This window comes from Tenrec ecaudatus, chromosome 10 (assembly GCF_050624435.1).
Source record: "Tenrec ecaudatus isolate mTenEca1 chromosome 10, mTenEca1.hap1, whole genome shotgun sequence".
Lineage (NCBI taxonomy): Eukaryota > Metazoa > Chordata > Mammalia > Afrosoricida > Tenrecidae > Tenrec > Tenrec ecaudatus.
This window is the reverse complement of record NC_134539.1, coordinates 124,186,817-124,207,669: the sequence shown is the minus strand read 5'-3', so window position 1 is coordinate 124,207,669 and position 20,853 is coordinate 124,186,817. Positions and strand designations below refer to the sequence as shown.

The 20,853-nt window shown below is 53.3% G+C and overlaps 1 protein-coding gene across 3 annotated transcripts; it reads right to left on the bottom strand.

The window, feature by feature from the left end:
• Nucleotides 1-393: 393 nt before the first annotated feature.
• On the bottom strand, nt 394-13,346 carry MKS1 (MKS transition zone complex subunit 1). 3 transcript variants are annotated; one of them, XM_075561541.1, is made up of 19 exons: nt 13,074-13,346; nt 12,013-12,122; nt 10,365-10,435; nt 9,557-9,712; nt 8,500-8,597; nt 8,221-8,349; nt 7,880-7,984; nt 7,200-7,298; nt 6,991-7,099; nt 6,143-6,199; nt 4,753-4,795; nt 4,515-4,577; nt 2,978-3,048; nt 2,621-2,690; nt 2,421-2,528; nt 1,735-1,868; nt 1,172-1,254; nt 986-1,083; nt 663-888 (listed from the first exon to the last, which is right to left on the bottom strand). In XM_075561541.1, exons 1-19 carry the CDS (start codon nt 13,151-13,153, stop codon nt 797-799), a joined length of 1,776 nt encoding a protein of 591 aa, XP_075417656.1. In that variant the 5' UTR covers nt 13,154-13,346; the 3' UTR covers nt 663-796. The 3 variants fall into 3 exon arrangements, with proteins under 3 accessions (XP_075417658.1, XP_075417656.1, XP_075417657.1); XM_075561542.1 differs by lacking the exon at nt 7,200-7,298 and having other exon boundaries at nt 13,074-13,343; XM_075561543.1 differs by lacking the exons at nt 1,172-1,254; nt 7,200-7,298 and having other exon boundaries at nt 394-888.
• Between the last annotated feature and the right edge of the window lie 7,507 nt (nt 13,347-20,853).

Sequence of the window (20,853 nt, the reverse complement as noted above, 5' to 3'; positions counted from 1 at the left end):
TGTGGAGAAGGGGAGCTTCCACAGGGGAGCTCCTAGCAGAGGTGGACCCACCCCTTGGGGGGCTTCTTCAGTGTTCAGTTATGACTCCATCCCAGATGCAAGGCCTGGGTGAGACCCGGGCGAGAAGTCCGCTGGAGCACCTCAGCCACCATATACTTCCCGGCTGGGCCCTGCCACTGTGAGACCACCCCACAGCCCTCTCCTGGAGCCTGCAGGCCGCACAATGTCTGTTTCCACCAGTAAAGCATTGCTGAGAGCAGAGGCTGCCTCGTTTCTGCTGGGCAGGAGAGGGTGTGGCCGCCCGTGTTGAGCAACGGGGGTTGCACTGAGTGCTACCAAGACTCAAGCCGGCATCGACTGCAAGCCTCTCCTTGGGGCTGAATCCAGAGAAGCACCAGGGGAGGGCAGAGGGGAGAAGGGAAAGGGCAGGCGCCCTGGGGCCCGACATTAAGGACCACACTTTGGCCTTGCTAGCAACCTGAGACGCAGCCAAAAGAATGCCAGTCAGTATTTTTTTCCTTAAAGTTTTCTTTTAAAACATACAAAAAAATTCAATAAAAATACCCCCCTGCTAGCAGGAAGACCTGGGCCCTGCCTTCAGGCCTCAGTGCCTCCAGGAGTGACTGGGACTCAAACTCAACAAGCCCCGCGCAGAGGCACCCAGCTACCCCAAAAAGGGCGACATGGAGGAGCTGGCCTGGGGACGTGCCAGTTCTCAGGGTTCTCAGCAAGGACGGACGGAGAGGCTGGGAGCACTGGCCTGGGAATCGCCAGTCTTTTCCTCTTGGCCCGGGAGCTAGGAGCCCGTGGTTCCCAAGGGGCTCACTAGGTCCTGGGGAAGGGTCTCTCGGGCCTCCTGCATGCGGCGCCGGGCCCGGTAGAAGGCCTCTGCAAGGGAAGCAGAGTCCGTTGTCAGCTGCCCTGGTGGGGCAGGTGCACGGCCTGGGCTGTCCCGGGGGGCCGACTGGGAGGTCGGGGAGCCTACCCAGTACATTGTGGATGGAGCTCTGCTGGCTGAATCCCTCGAGGCGGTCCAGCACGCTCCGCACCCTTCTGCGGAGGGAGCTCGACTCCATGAAGGCCCTGCAGGGGTGTGGGGGGGCCGCATGTGGTCAAGGCTGCTCCCAACCCCTCCCCCGAGGTGTCAGGGGCAGCGGGCCAAGCCGCTCACCTGGACTGCTGCAGACAGTGGAGGCGGAAGGTGACGCTGCCGGTGGTCTCTGTGCGGAAGCCGAAGCGGCTCAGTCGCTCACCCTGTGGGAGCAGTTGGGACATCGGGTTCCCGGTCCCTTGGCCAGGGGCAACCTGCCGGGCCCACTCCATTTTTTTATCCCCTGTTCTTGGGGAGATCGGCCGTGGGGGGAGCCACATTCCATCCAGACCCCTTCACTTCAGGGCTAAAATCTGACTCCCAACTCAACAGCAGGGATGATTCTGTCCCAGCTGAGAGTCAGCTATCCGACAGGCTTCCAGACAATTCTCCCCAACGGTGCCGGCATGGATGCTCTGATAGAAGCCACAGGAAGTCTCTAAGTATAGCTTCCAGGGCTCCCCTAGGGCAGGTGCCGCCAACTGTAGCCTGGGTAAGCTGCAGGAGACTGGGGGACGGGGGGAGACTAAGCAAGGCTGCAGTGAGGAGCATCTCAGCCCAGTCCACCCCACCTGCTACAGCACAGAAGACGGGCATGAATCATGAATGTTCCCGGCCAGGCGTCTCCCAGAGACGCCGGTCACCTGAAAGGTTCCTGGTATCCGCACGTAGGCGAGGTCCTCCAGCTCCAGAGAGCCACCGAGGAAAAACCTCCTCATCTCAGCCCTCGTGCCCAGCTCGATGGGTCTCCACGTGGACACTGTCAGGGTGTGGGAGCCTGCGTAGGGGGAGAGGGAAGCGGGGCAGGTCCCACCTGAGCGAGGGGGGCATCTGGTCCTCACTGGCCCGGAGGCCAAGCCGCACACTAAACCCAGGCCGCAGCTGCCCAGTGGAATCTGACTCCCAGCATCCCTGCCAGGCAGGGCACATCCGCCCACGGCGTGTCCAGGGCTGCACGGCTTTACAGAGCAGGCCACCACGCCTTTCTCCCAAGAAGTAGCTTCCGGTTCAAACTGCTTCTGATGCCCAATGATCTCTTCTCATCTGAGCCCTAGCGGCACAGATGGTTACGAGTTGGGCTGCTAACTGTGAGGTCGGCAGTTCAAAACCACCAGCTGCTCAGAGGAGAAAGAGGAGGCTGGCTAGTGCTGTGAAGGTGCAGTCACGGAAACCTTCACGGGCAGCTCTGCCCTGACCTCAAGGGTCCCTCTGGGTCTGAATTTACTCAGTGCGAGTGACTGCTTTTTTCTCATCTGGAGTCCTCAAACCCTGTGGAGGTTCCCCAGGCCCAGGGCCTGTGGCCCCGGGAAGGGCAGGGGCAAGGGCTTACCTGGGGTGGCAGGCAGCACCAGGGCCCCGTAGCCTTCCACCCGATACCTCTTCCAGAAGTCCAGCGAGAGGACCTCGCAGTAGAGCACAGGCCACTCCGGGAGAGCGTCTGGGAACAAGGGCGAAGCGGCCAGTCAGAGCAGAGGCCGGGGAGTGGGGGATGGAGGTGGGGGGGGGGGTATGTGCCGATGGCCCACTCACCAGCACTCTCGTCCTCATGGAGGAAGGAGGCCTCGAACGTGAACGGGTAGGAGAAACACGCCACCTTGTCCTGCAGGGGAGGGGGCTGCTGATACCTGGTGCCACGCAGCATCACAGGTCCCCGTCGTAGGGGACAATGGAGGAAGGAGGAGGAGGAGGGGAAGGGGAGGGACAGCCATGCAAGAGCTGCTGCCATTCTCCAAAAAGGCAGGGTGGCCCCTGGACCGGGCAGGAGCCACGTGAAAGGGTAGCCTGACCCACGAGTCCTTCCTCGCGTCCATGGTGGCCAGAGAAAGCTTCAGGTGCCCACCCCTGCCTGCCCACCAGTAGACTGCCCATCCCGCTCACGGGCCGTACCATTCCCAGAGACTTGGTCGCACAGGTCTGTGTTATTCCCGAAAGCTGCTGGGATGCTGGGCTCGACCAGTCTGCGAGGCAAACACACCCCCCACCCCGTAAGTTCAGCTGAGGCAAGGCAAGTAGCTGAGAAGAAGGCAAAGTGCCTTTGCTCATTCAGTCCACATCTACTGAGGTTCTACTGTGTCCTGTGGCCACGCATCGGGGTCCCCTGGTGATCAGACAGACAAGATCCCTGTGTCTGGCGGAACTCACATTCTGGAGGGGAAGACAGACTACAACGAAACCAACAGGAAACTACAAAAACAAACAAACACAAAGCCCCTCACTGCCCTCAGGTCCGTTCGGGCGCACAGCCACCCTCCCGGACATAGCAGAACTGCCCTGTGGGTCTCCAAGACTGTGACTCCTTATGGGAGTAAAAAGCCTCGTCTTTCTCCCGCAGAGCGGCTGGTGGTTTCGAACGGCTGACTGCACTTAGCAGCCCCACGCATAAGCGCTGCACCTCCAGGGCTCCGACAACGATGAACGCTGACTGAAAAATAAACTGGGCTGGAGAGATTCGGTGACTTGGGGCAATCATTTTGATTGGGTGGTGGTCAGAGGAGATCTCTGAGAGGTGGCACTTAAAAGTGAGAACTGAAACTCGAGTAGGGAGACAGTTACAAAGACACGGCCGAACAGGGAACGACGCTGCAGTGGCCTTCAGGTGAGACAGACGTGGCGTGTTTAAGACTGGACCGTGTGGCTGGACTGTGGTCAAGAGAGCTAGACGGGGCCGACTCAGCCAGGGGAGGACTCTGGGAGCTGACTCTAAGGGAGGATGCAGCTCTTGGAGGGCTTAAGTCCAAGCAGCTCAGCTAGTTGACATGGTTACGAGCGACGCTTGGCTACGAGGGATGCGGCAGATGGACGGACAGTACAGGGGAGTGAGAGGATGGGTCAGGAACTCAGTGCACCGGCCTCGGCAGGAGACGGTGGTGGCCTGGCCCTGGGTGCGAGAGAAGACAGGCGGCTCTGGAAGCCTCCGCTGGCGGGAGTGCTGATGGAGCGACCGGCTGTACGGGCGCCAGAGAAAGCGAGGCATCAAGGAAGACTGTCTCCTGGGGTTCGGTATCAGCAACTAAGGGGTGCTGTCACTCTTTGCGAAGATAAGGAAGAGCGGTGGAAGAGGGTGTGGGGAAGCGAGGGGGTCCAGAGTGCTTCCTGGTCATGTTAAACAGATGTCACTGAGGTCACTAGCCGAATCTGGAGTTCAGGGAAGAGGTCAAGGCTGAGACGGAAATCTGGGTGTGGAGACGTTTAACGCCACCGGACCACGGAATCACTCAGGAAGACTGTGGAGGGAGAGCCACGGAGGACTAGGCTCAGTCTTGGCGTGTGCACAAGTTTTAAGCTCCCCAGAGGAGGAAGGCCCTGTGGGCTGAGCAACATGAGAGTGACATATGACCTTGAGGAGCAGGGCGTTGGGGGGATGGGGGGACTCGGGGTTGTAGGGAAGGAAGCCTGGAAAGCCAGGTCTGTGAACCGTACTTACTAGCTGGCAGATCCACGAAGAAGTGGACGTAGAGATTGTCATACTCGTAGCCTTGGGCTGAGACTGAGAGAGAGAGAGAGAGAGAGAGCAGGAAATGATTTCAGCATATTCCCCCACCGCCCTGAGCACCCAGCCCAGTACTGAGGAGCCTCCTGGCCCCTGAGAGCCAGTCCCTGGGGCCAGGAGGAAGTCCTCACAGCGCTTCCCATGCAGGGCAGCACCCTGTCAAGACACTTACCAACCTCTCCGTTCACAAAGAGCCGGAGCACCCCTGGGTCAGTCTAGGTGAAGAGAAAGGGGGAGGCGGGCAGAGATAAGGAAGTCTGGGGGGGCATCAGCTCATCTCCTCCAGCCCGTCCACAAAGCCAAGGCCTGACACCGGACAGACCCTGGCTCCTTACTGCTGCACCCTTCCACCTGCCCTCTCCGTTTCTCAAAACTACCAAGTGCGAAAACATGAGCGTGAACACCTCCAGGTCTGTGCTGACTCACAGCTGCCCGGTGGAGTAGAGCTGCCCCTTTGGCTGTCAACTTCCAAGGCTGGAAATCTTCTTTTTTTTTTTAAATTTTATGTCTTTTATTCTAGGTCATCAATTTTTTGTTTTTGTTTTTTAACATTTTATTAGGGACTCATACAACTCTTATCACAATCCACATATACATCAATTGTATAAAGCACATCTGCACATTCTTTGCCTTAATCATTTTCAAAGCATTTGCTTTCCACTTAAGCCCTCTGCATCAGGTCCTCCTTTTTTTATTTTGGCTGTAAATCTTACGGGAGCAGAAAGCCTCATCTTTCTCCAGTGAAGCGGATGGTGGCTTTGAACTGCTGACCTTGTGGTTAGCAGTCCAACGTGTGACCCGTATGCCACCGGCGTTCCAAGCACAATGAAAATCAGAACGGGGATTTTATAAGACTGGCCAACTAGTAACAACAGCTACCTGTTGGAGCACAGGACAACGTTGACGATCCCTATTCCCTTTAGCAGGATGGCCAAGGCAAAGGGCAACCCCGTGTCCCTCCTTTTATAATTACTCCTCACTCTCTCAACTGTCTAGGTCTGAACATTGGTTATCGATGCAAAAACATGAAACGCGCGTTGCTGTTGTTCTTTGCAGAGAGAGACCGGCGAGTAATTCAATCGTTGTTTCCAGCCCTAGTGGTGGCACTTCTGGACCAGAGGAGACAGGGAGGGGCCACAGAGTAACGGGGCGACGCGGTGCTGTTTGGTAAGAGCCAACATCCCCGACCAAGCATCCACAGGAAGCCGGAGGGAGGCAGGCGCCCTCTTATCTCCTTCAAATGAAAGGAAAAGTACTGCCTGACTGCATCACCACTGACAGCAAATAAACAAACAAATGAAATGGCCTAGTCTGGAGAATCGAAATGCTCTCAACGCCCCCTTTCACCACTCGCAAGCCCCTGCCACTTACCCCAGAGACGACCCCCATGAGCAGGCCTTCTCTGGGCGGCCAACAGGTCTTGACCAGGAAGCGGCACTGGAAGGACTACCCTCTAGCTGCTGCTCCCTGGCGTCGGGGTCGCCCCGAAGTGTATCGCTCACCCCCAGCCAGAAAGCTCTGACCACACACAGCTCACAGCGGCGGGAGGCCATGCGACTCACCATCTCAAAGTCCGTGCCCACGAGGCTGCTCAGGTACTCCTTGTGCCGGCCGTACAGCTGAGGGAACAAACCGGGTCAAAACTCAAGGTCCTGGCTGGGCTGGGGAAGGCCGCAGAGAGAGCTGCGGACAGAAGCCCCCAGTGGCTGGCATTCTAAAGGGAAGGGCAGAGACATGGAGGCCCACTTGGCTTCTCCATCTCGGCTGCCTCACTCCACCGTCCTCATTTCCACTGACCCGCCGCCTGCTTTCTCTGGCAGCCTCGTTGGCATGTGATTCACATGCCATGTAACGGTAATGGCTTACCGTATCAAGAAGGCTTGGGACACAATCCTTTTGAGAACGTTTCCTTCATTCTTGCACCCATTACGACGGGTTCCTTGTGACACCCCCACCCCAACCTCTCCCGCTGTAACCCCAGGGGTTATGTCTCTATGGATTACCTATCAAGAAAATCACACCCCAAAAAAACCAACAGGGACCACAAAATAAAACACAGGGAAAACCTCAATTCAAAAGAAAGCAGAAGATAACCGAAACCAGGACAAATTAAAAATGGGACAAAAGGGAAAACAAATGATCCGGTGTTAAAACTTAACCCCTCGATTGCCTCGTTCATGAGCGGGCAATAACTGGATCTGCCTCACGGGGTTGGTGCAGGGGCTAAATGAGACACGTCCTGGGCCGTGCCCACAACCAGGCACAAGAAACAATGTGAGATATAGTGTGGACAGAACCCGGCTGCCTGATAGGCCGGCAACGCTGTCTCGGACAGGAGGGGGCTGCGAAGAGCCAGCTCTTCCCAGGAGCAGGCTCAGCCCCTCCGTGCTCGGAACAAGCCACCACTTACGTCCTTGAGCACACGCTGTTCCCGCGCCTCCTCCTCTGGCTGCGCGAGCGAGGACACGTTGTCGATCGTGTACTTCCACAGCTCCTGCTTCTCCCCGTCCGCCTCGATTCTGTAAGGTCAATGCCACCAACGGTCCCACTCTGAAAATGCGGTGCGGGCTTCTTCCAGACCCTGCCCACAGATACGTCACCACTGCTCATGCACCTCACCTGACACACGGGATGATTGGCGGCTCTGAGGAGGACCGGGAGCAGGAAGGGCTAGACTGGGCGTGTGGGGGGCCCGGGCCCCTCTCTGCCTCGCGTTCCCTGTGAAACCCACACATCCCGGCGCCTAGTTCTGCCACCCGAGGAATGGGCAGCTTGGTCTGAGATGCAAGAGCCAATCCTGTCCCTCCCAACAACTTACAAACCATCTAAGAGCCACAAATACATTTTTACAAGCACATGAAATCACCGCGATCTGAATAATAGTATTAAAATGTTTTTCAAGTTCACTTCCAAGCCACACGTACATCCTGAAAGAGCCCCATCTCACTCTCGAGCTGCAGTTTGCCAACCCCTGGTCTAAAGGGCTCCTACTGTGCAGTCTGCTCTCCTACGACAGGGACCAAGTGCGAGTTCATGTCCCCCAGGTCTGGTCAGGCCCTGCGCCCAACAGCCCGGGGAACAAGGTCTGAAGCACGCACTGAAGCTGGCACTTCCCCGTGAGGATGAGTGCCCGTTCCCAGAGAGGAGGGTCCCCAGCTTGCAGGGGTCGATGACTCAGAAGAGAATCTGCATGATGCAGGGGTTTGCACAGAGCTCCTCTCCTAGGAGCAACACGTGCAGCAAAGTAAGGGATGGCAGTGGCCACTGCCCCGTCCCCGGCCTTTCCTCCGTCTCCTCACCTGTAGGGTCCTTTGAGGCCAGTGAAGTCCGGCTTTACTGTGATCACGCCATTGCTGTCCACCTTCAAAGTACACAGGACCTGTTCATACTTCTTATAGCCAAGCCTAGAAGGCAAGAGGTCAACAGTAGGGTTCAGGACCCCCAGGGGCGGAGGAGGGGGTCAGCCCGCATGGGGGGGGGGGGCAAATATCAGCAGTAAGACTTGTCAGGGTCGAATGAGTTCCTCCAGCTAGGAAGAAAAGTCCATCTCTCCTGGGCTCGGGGACGGCTCCAGCAGGTCATCAGTGGGGGTGAGAAGGGAGGAGCCCGAGCCTGAACGGGCAGGGGATACTTCACTTACTTCCCATAGGGCCCCAGGTCTGCCATGATGTGCATCGTCTGGAGAGGGGTGTTAATGACATGGCTGTTCCTGACGAACTCCTCGGACGGGTCCCAGGTGACAATGCGGGACTTGAGGATGCTGCCCTCCCTGGGAGGCATCACAGAGTCACCTCCCTGGCACCCGCTGGAGAGCCTGAGTGGGGAGTACCAGGGAGCTCGCTCCCAGGGGAGGCCCACTCCGGGACAGGCAGTCACACATACGCCTGCCCCCTGCCCACCCACATACGCCTGCACTCACGTCCCTCGCCGGTCCTGCCGCCGCCGCCGGACATTGGCCATGCGTTCCACCAAGAATGACGGCACCTCGCTGGTGGCAGTGGTCATCTTCTGACAGTGCTGAGGAAACAGAACAGCCCCGGGTGACCCATCTGATCGGGCCACGGGGAGCCAAGCAGCTTCCAGAAGGGATTTCACTCTCCCTTCTGATAGCTCACTGTGACCGGGACGCCCCACTCTCGGCACACCAGACCCACATTTGCTCACGGAGGGGAGCCGTGGCCCAGCAACCCCAAGGACCTTCCTCTAGGCCTGGTCTGCTCTGCCGAAATGCTGCTGACATTGAAGCCGGAGCACCTGCTCTGAACGCACCCCAGGAGAAAGTGGGGTGGGGGCCAATGGGAGAACCTCACATGGCTAACAGAGCACTGGAGGCATTTTCAGTGGCTTTTCCAAGTCAATCCAGCCAGATTCTACACATCGCCAGCTCCCAGCAAAAGCAGGTAATCTTTCAAACCCCGCCATGCCATGCCTGCTCTTCGCAGAGATGTTAAAGGTCATAGAGAAAGATCAGAAAATGTATCCCTGACTGTCACAGAGCTTGAAACCTCCCTACGACAGAGCAGACCGTGCCGTGACTGGAGAAAATGCAAACCCACCCACCAGGGTATGTTCACATGGGCACAAGGAAGACATTGGCTGTTCCCCACAACTGAAATGAATCTCCCTCCAAACCTACACCCACTGAAGACCTGGGTGGGTTCTATCTGGATTTTTCCAGACTGGATTCACTGGTCACCTCATGACTTAAGGGAAAGTCAAGCCCAGCAGTTGCTACTTCCAGCCAGCTGTCTACAAGGCTGTCATTGGAGACACTGGTCACTTCCTGTCCTCCAAGGACCTCCAACAGGGAGAGGTGGGAGCAGCAGCCCCACCACCTGCAGCCTGTGCCCCCTCGACCCCACACAGGTGCTTCTGGGAAGAGACCCTTGTCTCTTGAATAGGCGTCTGAGCCCAAAGGCATGGAGAGGCGAAGGACAAGAAGGGAGCTATGGGCACGAGCCCAGCAAGCACACTACCTCTTCCAGGTTGGTGTATCGATCAGAGTCGGTATAGGTGAAGATTCGCCGGTTCTTCCTGCCGCCAGAATCTTCCAGCTTCAGGATCTCTGCACGGTACTGATGATCCAAAGGGCTCTGACAGGCTGCTTCATTCTGGTACAGATCAACCTCAAACTGAGGCGGCCACAGAGAAACGGAGATCCACTGAGGACACTGCGAGCGTCGTTCCTATAGCAGCCCAGTCACAGTCCTTCCCCACAGAATGAGACTCATTAACTAGCTCTCACTGTCCTGAGCTGAAGGAGGGTGGGGTGGGGTCTGACAGGAACCTGCATGAGGTCCACCACAATTCTACTGCCACAGATACGTGTGGCCCAGGGAAGAACCGCGGCCAAGGTCATAAAACTCAGTGGCAGTCACGATTTTACCCAAGTCCACGGGAACCCAAGGCACAGGCTGCTTTTCACGATGTCCGGGAGGTTCACCATGCCCAGTTAAGGCCATCATTGTTCACCGTGCCCTGTAAGCCCAGCATCCGCTCTGGGATCAGGTTGACAACACAGATCAAAACTTTTCAAAGCATTATGACCCAGTTATTGCAGTTCCACGGTCAGATTTGAGAGACTCATCAGTGAGCCCCAGGAAACTTGAGCCAAAGCAGCCGGTTGGAACACCATGTAAGGTCAGTGGCGGGGCCTATCAGCAAAGCCCTGGCCTGAGGAGCCCTGCAGGCAGCAGCCTCTTCCAGAGATGGGGGCTTTTTCCTGCTGCCAGTCACGTGGAGATGGGCCGAGTGGAAGTTGACCAAGAGGGGCCCCTGGCTTACCTGGCTAAAGAGCTTCTCCTGCCACCCGATGACAACCTCCTCCTCTTCATCCTCATCTGGGCGGCGTCCACCTCCAAAGACAACAGAGTGAGTCAACTGCTTGAGCCAAACCAAGGCCAAGGCCTCTGCTCCTATCGTGGCCACAAAGCCACTGGGAGTTCAGCGACTTAACAAGGACTCGCGGTGACAGGAACAAGGGAGGCTGCACAGGTGCTGGTCAGTATGTGACGAAACCACGATTAGATCCCAAGAAGTCGTCGCTACTAATCTAATTGGAATAAAAGGTGGCCTGGGGTCTGTGAATTAATAAACCTAAGTCAGTGCTGGGGAGTGGAAACTTCGTTATCGGCTGAAGGACCCTTCCTCAACCTCAACAGCCAGCATTTGCTACAGAGAAATCTTGATAACATCTACTTAGAAGGATAAGCTCCATAACCTTATGAGACAAAAAAGAGGAAAATCAAATAAATTATTTTTTTTAAAGGCTAACTTGGAGAGTTAGTTTTGAACAAAGCAGAGTGACTAGTAATCTGCCGCAAGCTCACTCGCCTCTGTCCTTACTTTCTGGGCTTCCCAGGCAAGAGAAATCCCAAGAGCATTACTGGGAATGGGTAATCTTTTCTAGCCACCCCTTGTTTAAAAGAGCTTAAGGGAGTACTTCTATAAGTGTTTAGACTCCTCCCTAGGATTTCCAGGGCTGTGCAGCTTTCGGGAGACCGGCAGCCTCATCAATCTCCCGTGCAGCAGCTAGAAGGTTCAAACTGCTGACGGTGTGGTTAGCAGCCCAACGTGTAAGCCACAGCAAGGCCAGCCGGCAGTGGACGATAAAGCCAAGGGGCTGAAGAAAGCCTCAGGGCAAGCAGGTGAGTAAAATTTAAGAAAAGGCTAGAGGTCAACAATACTCACAGGCTGACGGAGGATGCCAATGTACAGGAGATGATTTGATTGTTTTGTTTAGTTAAGGCTTTGGGTGAAAAAGGCAGAGGGATGAAGACACGAGGGGGAGAGAGAGAAATGAATGCTCAGAAGAGATGGAATGGCTCAGACTAAAGCCACAAGAGAAGAGCTAATACATAACCAAGGTTAGCAGTTCAAAACCACCAGCCGCCACTCCCTGGGAGAAAGATTAGTCTCAGAAACCTACAGGGACAGTTCTACTCTGTCCTACAGGGTCACTGTGAGTCAGGATCAACTTTATGGCATTGAATTTTTGGTCTGGGGGGGAGCGGATGGATGTATGTGTGTGTGTGTGTGTGTGCAAGTCACAAACAGTCTTTAGGTTGCCAGGCAAATCTATAACATATCAGGAGTAACCAATTGGGATAGAATCTTGATAAGAGGAATCGCATCTTAGGCAGCGGAGAAAAGACTGGCCCTGGCGTTGGCCAGCTGCAGGCCTGGGACCGAGGAACGGGGCGCTCTGTGCCTTCGGTTCCTCATGTGTAAAAAGGCTGCTGCGAAGTGGACTTGGTCGTAGGAGGTCACCAAATCCACAGGGCGCTTCTACCCACTTCCACAGGGTCACCGAGTTGGCGTCACGTGGGCGGCAGTGGGGTTGGTTGGGGGTTTTGGAGGCACTAACTCTAAGGCCCCAGGCTCTGGGCCCCAGTCCTGGGGGGGGGCCCTGCATCTCCCTCAGAACACCCACTGGCAGTTCGCTGAGGCCTAAACGTGGCCAAGTCGATGAGGTCCTTCCCGGGCTGGGCAGCAGGCTGGTAATGAAGAAAGTTGCTCCATGTGATCCTCTGCAGGTGGACCCTGGGGGGGCGGGGGGAGGCAAGGTACCGGTTACTAGTCCCGCATGCACTGAGCGAGTCTGGAGCAAACGCAACGCAAAGGGGGGGCTGCCGCGGAGGAGGAGCTTGGGAGGCTCAGGGTGCTGAGGGGGCAACAGGCGGGGAGGGTAAGGCGCCCTGGGGGCCCAGGGACCTGGGTGCCACGGAGGCTGGGAGGGACGCATGCGCGGAAATGCGGGCCAGCGAGCTGTGCCCGAGGACGTGGGGAGACCAGGGAGCAGGGGGTCGGGGACGTGGGGGGACCAGGGAGCAGGGGGTCGGGGATGTGGGGGGACCAGGGTGCAGGGGATCGGGGACGTGGGGGAGCCAGGGAGCAGGGGATCGGGGACGTGGGGGGACCAGGGAGCAGGGGGTCGGGGACGTGGGAAGACCAGGGCGCATGGGGTCGGGGACGTGGGGGGACCAGGGAGCAGGGGGTCGGGGACGTGGGGGGACCAGGGAGCAGGGGGTCGGGGACGTGGGGGGACCAGGGGGTCGGGGACGTGGGGGGACCAGGGAGCAGGGGTTCGGGGACGTGGGGGGACCAGGGGGTCGGGGACGTGGGGGGACCAGGGAGCAGGGGGTCGGGGACGTGGGGGGACCAGGGAGCAGGGGGTCGGGGACGTGGGGGGACCAGGGAGCAGGGGTTCGGGGACGTGGGGGGACCAGGGGGTCGGGGACGTGGGGGGACCAGGGAGCAGGGGTTCGGGGACGTGGGGGGACCAGGGGTTCGGGGACGTGGGGGGACCAGGGAGCAGGGGGTCGGGGACGTGGGGGGACCAGGGAGCAGGGGGTCGGGGACGTGGGGGGACCAGGGAGCAGGGGGTCGGGGACGTGGGGGCACCAGGGTGCAGCGGTCCGGACACCGCGGGGCTCGGGCCCGGATTCTCGGAGGGGCGCAGGCACGGGCCCCCGGGCCGGGCGGTGCTATTACCGGAGGCGCAGGTTGCACACGGGGTCCCGGGAGCGGTACACGGCCTCCGCGGGGTCCGGGCTGCAGACGGCCGTCGCCATGACGGCTGTGCCGGAAAGCGCGGCGCCCTGTTCCCATGGCGACCGAGCGGCCGCGCCCGCGCCCAGCGCCTCCCAGGCGTCGGGTGCCGCGTGTGCACACAGGGGCCTTAGCGCGTGAACAAAGGCGGACCGGGGCGCGGCCGTGAGCCCCGTTTCCGATGCAGGAAGAAAGGGCGATGGGGATGGCCCCGGGGCCTCGTCTACCCCGCACGGCCTGGCTCCGAAGCCACGCCCGACTCGGAGAATGCCCGCTTTCTCCCAAAGGCGCGGGCAAGGGGGGGGCACCCAGCCGCGCACGGCCGGCTGGTTTTGGGGGAGAAGCCCTGTGAAGAGAGTCATTCATTAATCGCTGGGTTGGTTTTCACTGAGCGAGACCGAGGGAAACAAGGACGTCAGTAGGGAAGAATAGATGTTATTCTCAAATGGTGCTTCCTGGTGCGCCTAGAAAACGCGGTGTGCCTTCTCAAAAGCTAATTAAGTGTCCCTCAGAAGTCATGCACCTTTGGACTGTCAAATAAGGCAGGGCGCGCCCCGCCTGCAGCTTCCCTCCCTGGAGCCGGGGGAAGTCAGCGAGGGCCACCTGCTTCTCCACCAACAGTGCAAGCAATTGTCCCCTCTCCGGAATCTCCTGCCCCCGGACCCTGCTGGCGTATCCGCTGTTGTGTAACACCCAGCGCGCCGTGATAATCGCGCCTTTAGCCCGGACTGAGCCGCTTTGGAAGAGGAGCGCAGATGGTGCGCGGAGTTGAGTACTGCACAGCGCCCGGCGGGTTCCACCCACCCGCTGCCCCACAGGAGAAGGACGAGGGTCACCAGAGGTCGGCAGGCAGAATCCACTTAGTGCCCCAGCTGAGGACAGGGGACCTGCTTCCAGAAAATTCCAACCTGATTCAGATTCACAGCAACCCTGCAGGGCAGGGGAATACTGCCACCACAGGCTTTCCCAGGCTGGCAGCGTCCAGGGGGCACGTTGCCCCATCTCTCACCCAGAGTCGGTGGCTTCGCGCCACCCACTTTTCAGTCACCAGCCAAGCATTTCACTATGCGCCACCAAGGACTCCCTTCTTGGTGAGGAAAATCTCACACCTTTCGCTGCCTAGTCAAGTCCAACTCACAGGGAGCCTAGAGGGCAAAGCAGAACTGCGCCCACGGACGCTCCAAGGCTGCACGTTTGTATGGAAGATGTCGAATCTCCCTCCCCCTGGGCAGCTGGTGGGCTTGAGCTACTTGCCAAGTGAGCTCACCACGCTGCCCTTTCTTTAAGATCACAGCTATCAGGAACCTTTTGGGTGCAGTTTACTTGGAAACACATGGCGTTGCCAGGGGTGGAATAGACTCAGCCAGAGGGTGGGTGAGTAACAGCTCGCCCTTGGTTCCCATCGTTCCTTTGCCAGGTGTTCTCCTAGAAGCTCCTCAAGGACGTGTCATTGTTCACACTTAGCAGACGAAGTTGGGGAAGGCTTGCTCCCACCGAGCCACTGGTCAGGGGTAAAGGAGCTGACCCTCAAGCTCAGATTTGCCTGAGTTCTGAACACCCTCCACTGCATCACCGCCTCTCTCTATTGATTCTTTCCCAAAAAGTGAGGTTTTCAACCTGGAAATAATAGTTTCAATAGATGATGTGCTTAACCACTGTGTCACCAGGGTGTCTTACAATAATGGAAATACAAGGGGGTACCACCCCCAAAAAAAAAAAACCAGCAACAGAAAATAGCTCCGCTGGGCAGAGCTTTCATAGAACACATTTTCCCCAGTAGGTGGGCAGTATCCAGCAAACCGCTCTGAGTAAGGGCACCCACTGGCATTGCCTGGGAAGGTTCTCTCTGGTCACAGTGAATTTTTTCGTAAAAGCAGTTTTCCTTCAACCTCGTTTTTGGGGATGGCCGATTTAAGAGAACAGCTTGCAAGTGTGAAATTTTGTTTCCTGGTTGGGAAAAATGCCGCAGAAACTGTTGTGTTGAACACAGCTCACAAGGACAGCGCTATGGGAAAACTCAAGTGTAGGAGTGGTTCTCTCATTACAAAAAAAATGAAATGCCAATGGATGACAAACTTCATCCTGGAGTTCCATCAACTTCCCAAACCGACAAAAATGTTGACTTGCAGTGCATTTGGAGTTCGTTCCACCAGATCAGACTGTTAATCAAGCTTTCTATTTCGAAATTCTGAAAAGACTGCATAACAGTGTGCGACAAAAGGCCTGATTTGTGGCAGACGGGACTGGTTTTGTCATCACAACAATGCACCTGCTCACACAGCCATTTCAGGGCACACATTTTGGGGAAAAAAAACATCATATCTCTCTTTCCCCAGGCCCCTTCCTCACCTGACCTTGCTCCATGTGACTTCTTGTTTCCGTGAATGCAGAGAAACAGGAAAGGACAGCTATTTGACAACATAGAAGAGGTGAAGAAAAAAACCAAGGGAGGTGCTGCCCATCATCCAAACAGATGAGTTTGAAAAATGTTTCCAAGAATGGAGCCGCAGATTTGACAAATGTATTGAGTGTAATGGAGAGTCTGTTGAAGGTGATAAGGTTTTTTAAGAGAATTTAAATATATAGCTTCTGGGGGGAAAAATCTGGTTTGTTTTGAGTACCCCCTTGTATAAGTTATCATAATTAGAATGTTTTAAATACAGATTGGCTTTTATATTTTCTCTTTGTTTACTAGTATCTATAAATCAAAGAGTCTTAAAAACGTGAACCATAAGTGGGACTCTTTCTCTAGACTTCTGTATGGGGCATTTTCTAGAAAGAGCTCATGACTTTTAAAAGCTCTCTGGGAGAAGTGTTTGTCCTGATATCAAGAATAGCCTAAGGATCACCAGACTTCTACAAAACTACTCAGCATGAGAGAAAGAAAAGGCAAATCTCAACAATTCTCAACAGAAAAAGGCAACCAGCAGATGCCAGCTTCAAGATGACCCCGTTGTCGGACTTACCAGAAAAAGACTTTAAAGCAACTATTATAACTATCCCTGATTATGGGCACAGAGGGCAAATACTCTTTAAAATCTCGAAAGGTAGAAATTCTCAGCAGAGAAATGGAAACTCCAAGAAAGGAAGCATAAGAGACTTTATAGCTGAAAATTAACATTTCCCTGAATGGGCTCTGTAACGCCTTGGAAATAACAGTGGAATCGGTAAACATGAAGGCAAGTAAACAAAAATTACACAATCTAAGGAGCAGAGAGATAGAAACACTGAGCTGTCTTAGAGTTCTGGGAGAAAGCATTGTGTTGGGCTGCTAACCAAAAGGTCAGTAGTGCGACTCCACTTTGCAGGAGTGAGATGGGCCACAGAAACCCCAGGGAGCCGCTCTGCTTGTCCTGGATGGCTGCTATGAGTCAGAACGGACACCCTGGCAGTTGGTGTTTGGCATCCATCACATTCATACCCAGAAGGGGGAGAGAAAGAGTGTGGCAGTAAAAATATTTGAGGCGAAAAAGTTTTTTTGAGGAAATAATCACTGAACATTTATTGAATTTGGTAAAAGACATGAATGTACAGATTTCGGCATCTCAATGAATCCCAAATAAAATAAGCTCAAAGAAATGATTTAGGGAACACACTCACTCCCCCATTGTTGGCCTGGGTAGTAGGTTCCAACAAATAGGCTGTTGTATGACGGCAATTGACATATGTGAAAATGGAGGGTGACTGCGTCATTTCACAACTGCAAAATCATATTATATCACTGCAAAATAACATCGTTACATAACTACCAAATTATGTCATTACCTAACTGCCAAGCTACTGCGAACCATGGCGCAACCAGGCTGGCACGTAACCTTAACCATGGCAGCCCGCGTTGCTCTTGCTTCACATCCGGTTTCTTCTGAGCCGAAGAGAATAGCCTGGGATTGTTGTGTTTGTTAAGCACCAGAGTGGATTCAGACCCATGGTGACCCCGTGCACAGCAGAACGAAGCACTGCCTGGTCCTGCCCCATCTTTATACTTGACAGGTTTGAGTCCACGGTTGCAGCCACGGTGTCAATCCATCTCACTGTCTGTTTCAGTGAACCTCGACTTCGCGAAGCATCATGTCCTTCTCCAGGGACTGGTCCTCTTGATAACTTATCGAGAAGGCATGAAATGAAATCTCACAATCTTTGCTTCTAAGGAGCATTCTGATGGCTTCTTCCAACGCAGACATTTTCTTCCAACAGAAGAAAATGTATTTGTTCTTCTGGCAGTGCATAATATATAGAATATTCCCTGGCCTACATAAGTCAAAGGCTTCAGTTCTCTTTTTGCCTTCCTTATTCCTTGTCCAGGTATTGCATGCGTATGAGGCTACTTACAGTGGTAACAGTTGAGCAATTTTGTGAATATATTAAGGACCACCAGATTGTATACTTTAAAAATTTAAATAACCTACATTCACAAAACTAAGTCTATACCCAACAGAAAATGGAGGGATCTTGATAAGATATTCACAAGAAGTGGGGAGTTGACTTTCCCGTGTTTTATAACCACTCGGATCAGTGTTTGGATCTTATGGGTCAGGAATCTGAATGGTTTTTAAGACTCAACCCTTCTCTCTCTTTTAATGGAAGTTGATGGACATCCAGAACGAGGTTTGTCATCCATCGACATTTCGCTTTTTTTGAAATGAGAAAACCACTCGTACACTTCAGTTTTTCCCATAGTGCTGTCCTTGTGAGCTGTGTTCAACGCAACAGTTTCTGCGGCATTTTTCCCAAGCAGGAAACAAAGTTTCATAGCCGCAAGCTGTTCTCTTAAATCGGCCATTCCAAAAACTGAGGTTCAAGTGAACTGCTTTTATGAAAAAATTCACCATGACCAGAGAGGACCTTCCCAGGCAATGCCACTGGTGCACTAACTCAGAGCGATTTGCGAGATGATGCCCACCTAGTGGGGGAAATGTGTACTACAGAACCTTTGCTCCGCCCAGTGCCATTCCTTTTTTTAAAAAAATTTTTTGAGGGTACCCCTCTATGCCAAATCAAGATATTGCAGGGTTGTAAGATATTTGTATTTATTTAAGGAGACACCATGCTTTTACCTTAGCGGCTATACAATTCTGCAATCTCACTAGCAATGTACGATCGATCATTCCAATCTCTCTGTGTCTGCCCCACATTTATTACTTTCTGCTTTTTAAAAATTTTGCTAAGAGTGCCAGTGTGAGGTGGTGTCTCGTTGTTGTTTTAATTTGTATTTCTCTTATGGCTAATGAATGTGAACATTTCTTCCTGTGCCTGGAATGTCATCTTTGGTAAATTGTCTATTCATGGCTTGTGCCCATTTTTAAATTGGGTTATTTGTATTTTTCTTATCAAAGAGCTTTTTATAGATTTTTGAAATTAGTCTGTTATCATTGCCAAATACATATATATTTTGCAATTTATAGTTCTTTTCTAACTCTTCTCATGAAGTCATAGGATATACACAAATGTCATATTTTTAGAAGGCCCAGAACTCCACTTTGTCTTCTAGAATGGGAGTAGTTTTCATTGTTCAGTAGTGTATTTATGCTAAGCTTGTCCCTAATTCTTCATTGATGGTCCTTATGGATGTAGGGTTTCTATCTAGTTTTTTAACCCATCTTGAGTCTGTTATAGTTCATGGTGCGAGGTATGGGTCTTGTTTGTTCTTTGGCAGATGGAGATTCGATTTTCCCAACACCATTTATTGAAAATCTAATCTCTTTCCCAATGGCATGCTTTTTCAAACATCAGGTGTCTATAGGTGTTTGGTTGTATGTCTAGGTTTTCAGCCCTAATCCATTAGTCTGCATATCTATCATCGTACAAATATCAAGCTGGTTAATGGCTATATCATAGGCTTTTAAATCAGGGGTTAGCGGCCTCTTACTTCATTTTCTAATGGTGTTTTGTTTACCCTGGTTGTCTCTCCTCTCCATATAGTTAAGGATTAGTTTTTCCATTGCTCGGAAGAATTGTGCTGGGATCGGGATCAGAGTTTCTGGAAGGGTCTGTGCACTCCCAATGCACATGTAAGGCACCCTTGTGGCACAGTGGTTGAGCACTTGCCTGCTGACCAAAAGGTGGGCAGTTTAAACCCACCAGCAGCCCTTTGAGAGAAAAGATCCAGTGTTCTGCTCTTATAAAGATGTTTTTAAAAATCATTTTATTGGGGGCTCGTACAACTCTTATCACAATCCATACATGCATCCATTGTGCCAAGCACATTTTTACATTTGTTGCCCTCATCATTTTCAAAACATTTGCTTTCTACTTGAGCCCCTGGTATCAGCTTCTCATTTTCCCCCTCTCTCCCCCACCCTCCCTCCCTCTCTCCTGATAATTTATAAGTCATTATTTTTCCATGTCTTACACTGACCAATGTCTCCTCTCACCCCTTTCTGTTGACCATCCCCCAGGGAGGGGGTTAGATGTAGATCCTAGTAATCAGTTCCCCCTTTCTCCCCTATAAAGATTTCCAGAACAGGAAGCCCTGTGAGCCCATTTTGCTCTTCCCGGCAGGTTGCTATGGGTTGGGACGGACAGGGTGACGCACAACAATAACAATACACCCAGGATACATAGGTTCCTTGGGTTTCAAGGAGAAGGAGTAAAGAAGGACATCAAGGTTTGAGAGGAGACATGCAGGACATCCCAGTTGGAGTGACTCGTGGCCTGCTTCCACTCTGAGTGAATGGATCTGAGAAAGGGGCTAAAGCCAGGAGGGACTGGAGAACTCCCATTTGTCAGCAAGGCAGCAAGACCCCTGGTAGTAAGAGATGTGTAAAGACCAGGGAAGGCTCTGCCGTGATGTTTGTGTCCCTGTACAGCAAGACAGTTGCATAAAGACTCTGGTGCTATGTAGAATTCCAGGCAGAGATACAGAGAAGTCACTAGACCTGAAGAGGCAGGCTGATGAGGCAGAAACCTTCTTGAGGTGAAGGTACAGCTGGATCATGAGCTCTCTGAGTGGACCTGGGTGACCAGACAACGTGCAGTACCAGATGCTTTTTGAACCCCAGTGGAGACAGGAATGAAGCTGAGCTAAAGAAATGTAAAGTTCCATTTAAAAGAAATTCTTTTCATACAGAACAGAATTTCGAATTCTCACGGAATGTATATTTCCTGGACCCATTGAGGTTGGATGAACCCACAAAATGACTGCCCTGAGGTCATCTTTAAACATCAAACCAAACATATCCCTGGAAGTCTCCTTTTTTAAACTCTGCACTGGTTTCTCTTAGGCAGTAGACAAAGGAGCCTCGCGCTCCTTTGAGAAGTATCTCTATGGGGCCAGATGGACAACAGCAGTTTGAAAGCTTCGATAGAAAGCTTTGGGGACAGTGAGTTGATGCTAATGAAGAGGAACAGTTCAGAAAAAGGAACGTAAGAATGTCACTGAATAGTCACGTAGAAATTAATGTATTGGTGTGTACTCTGCAATGGATATGCTCAACAGCAGCAATTAAATAAGAAAATAAACTGCTCTTTTTTAATCAACTAACCAAAGAATGGCTCATAGGCCACATCAAGCCCACTGTCTGATTTTGTGCATAACATTTAATTGAAACAGAGTCATCTCATTTGTTTACCCGTTGTTGACGGCTGCTCCCAGGGTGTGACAGCAGAGTTCACAGAGACCATGTGGTTTACAAAACCTAAAGAATCTATGACCTGGTCTTTACAGAAAAAAGTTGACAACCCCTGTGGTAGAAACTATGCGATTGGTAAATGTCTAGCTAGACAG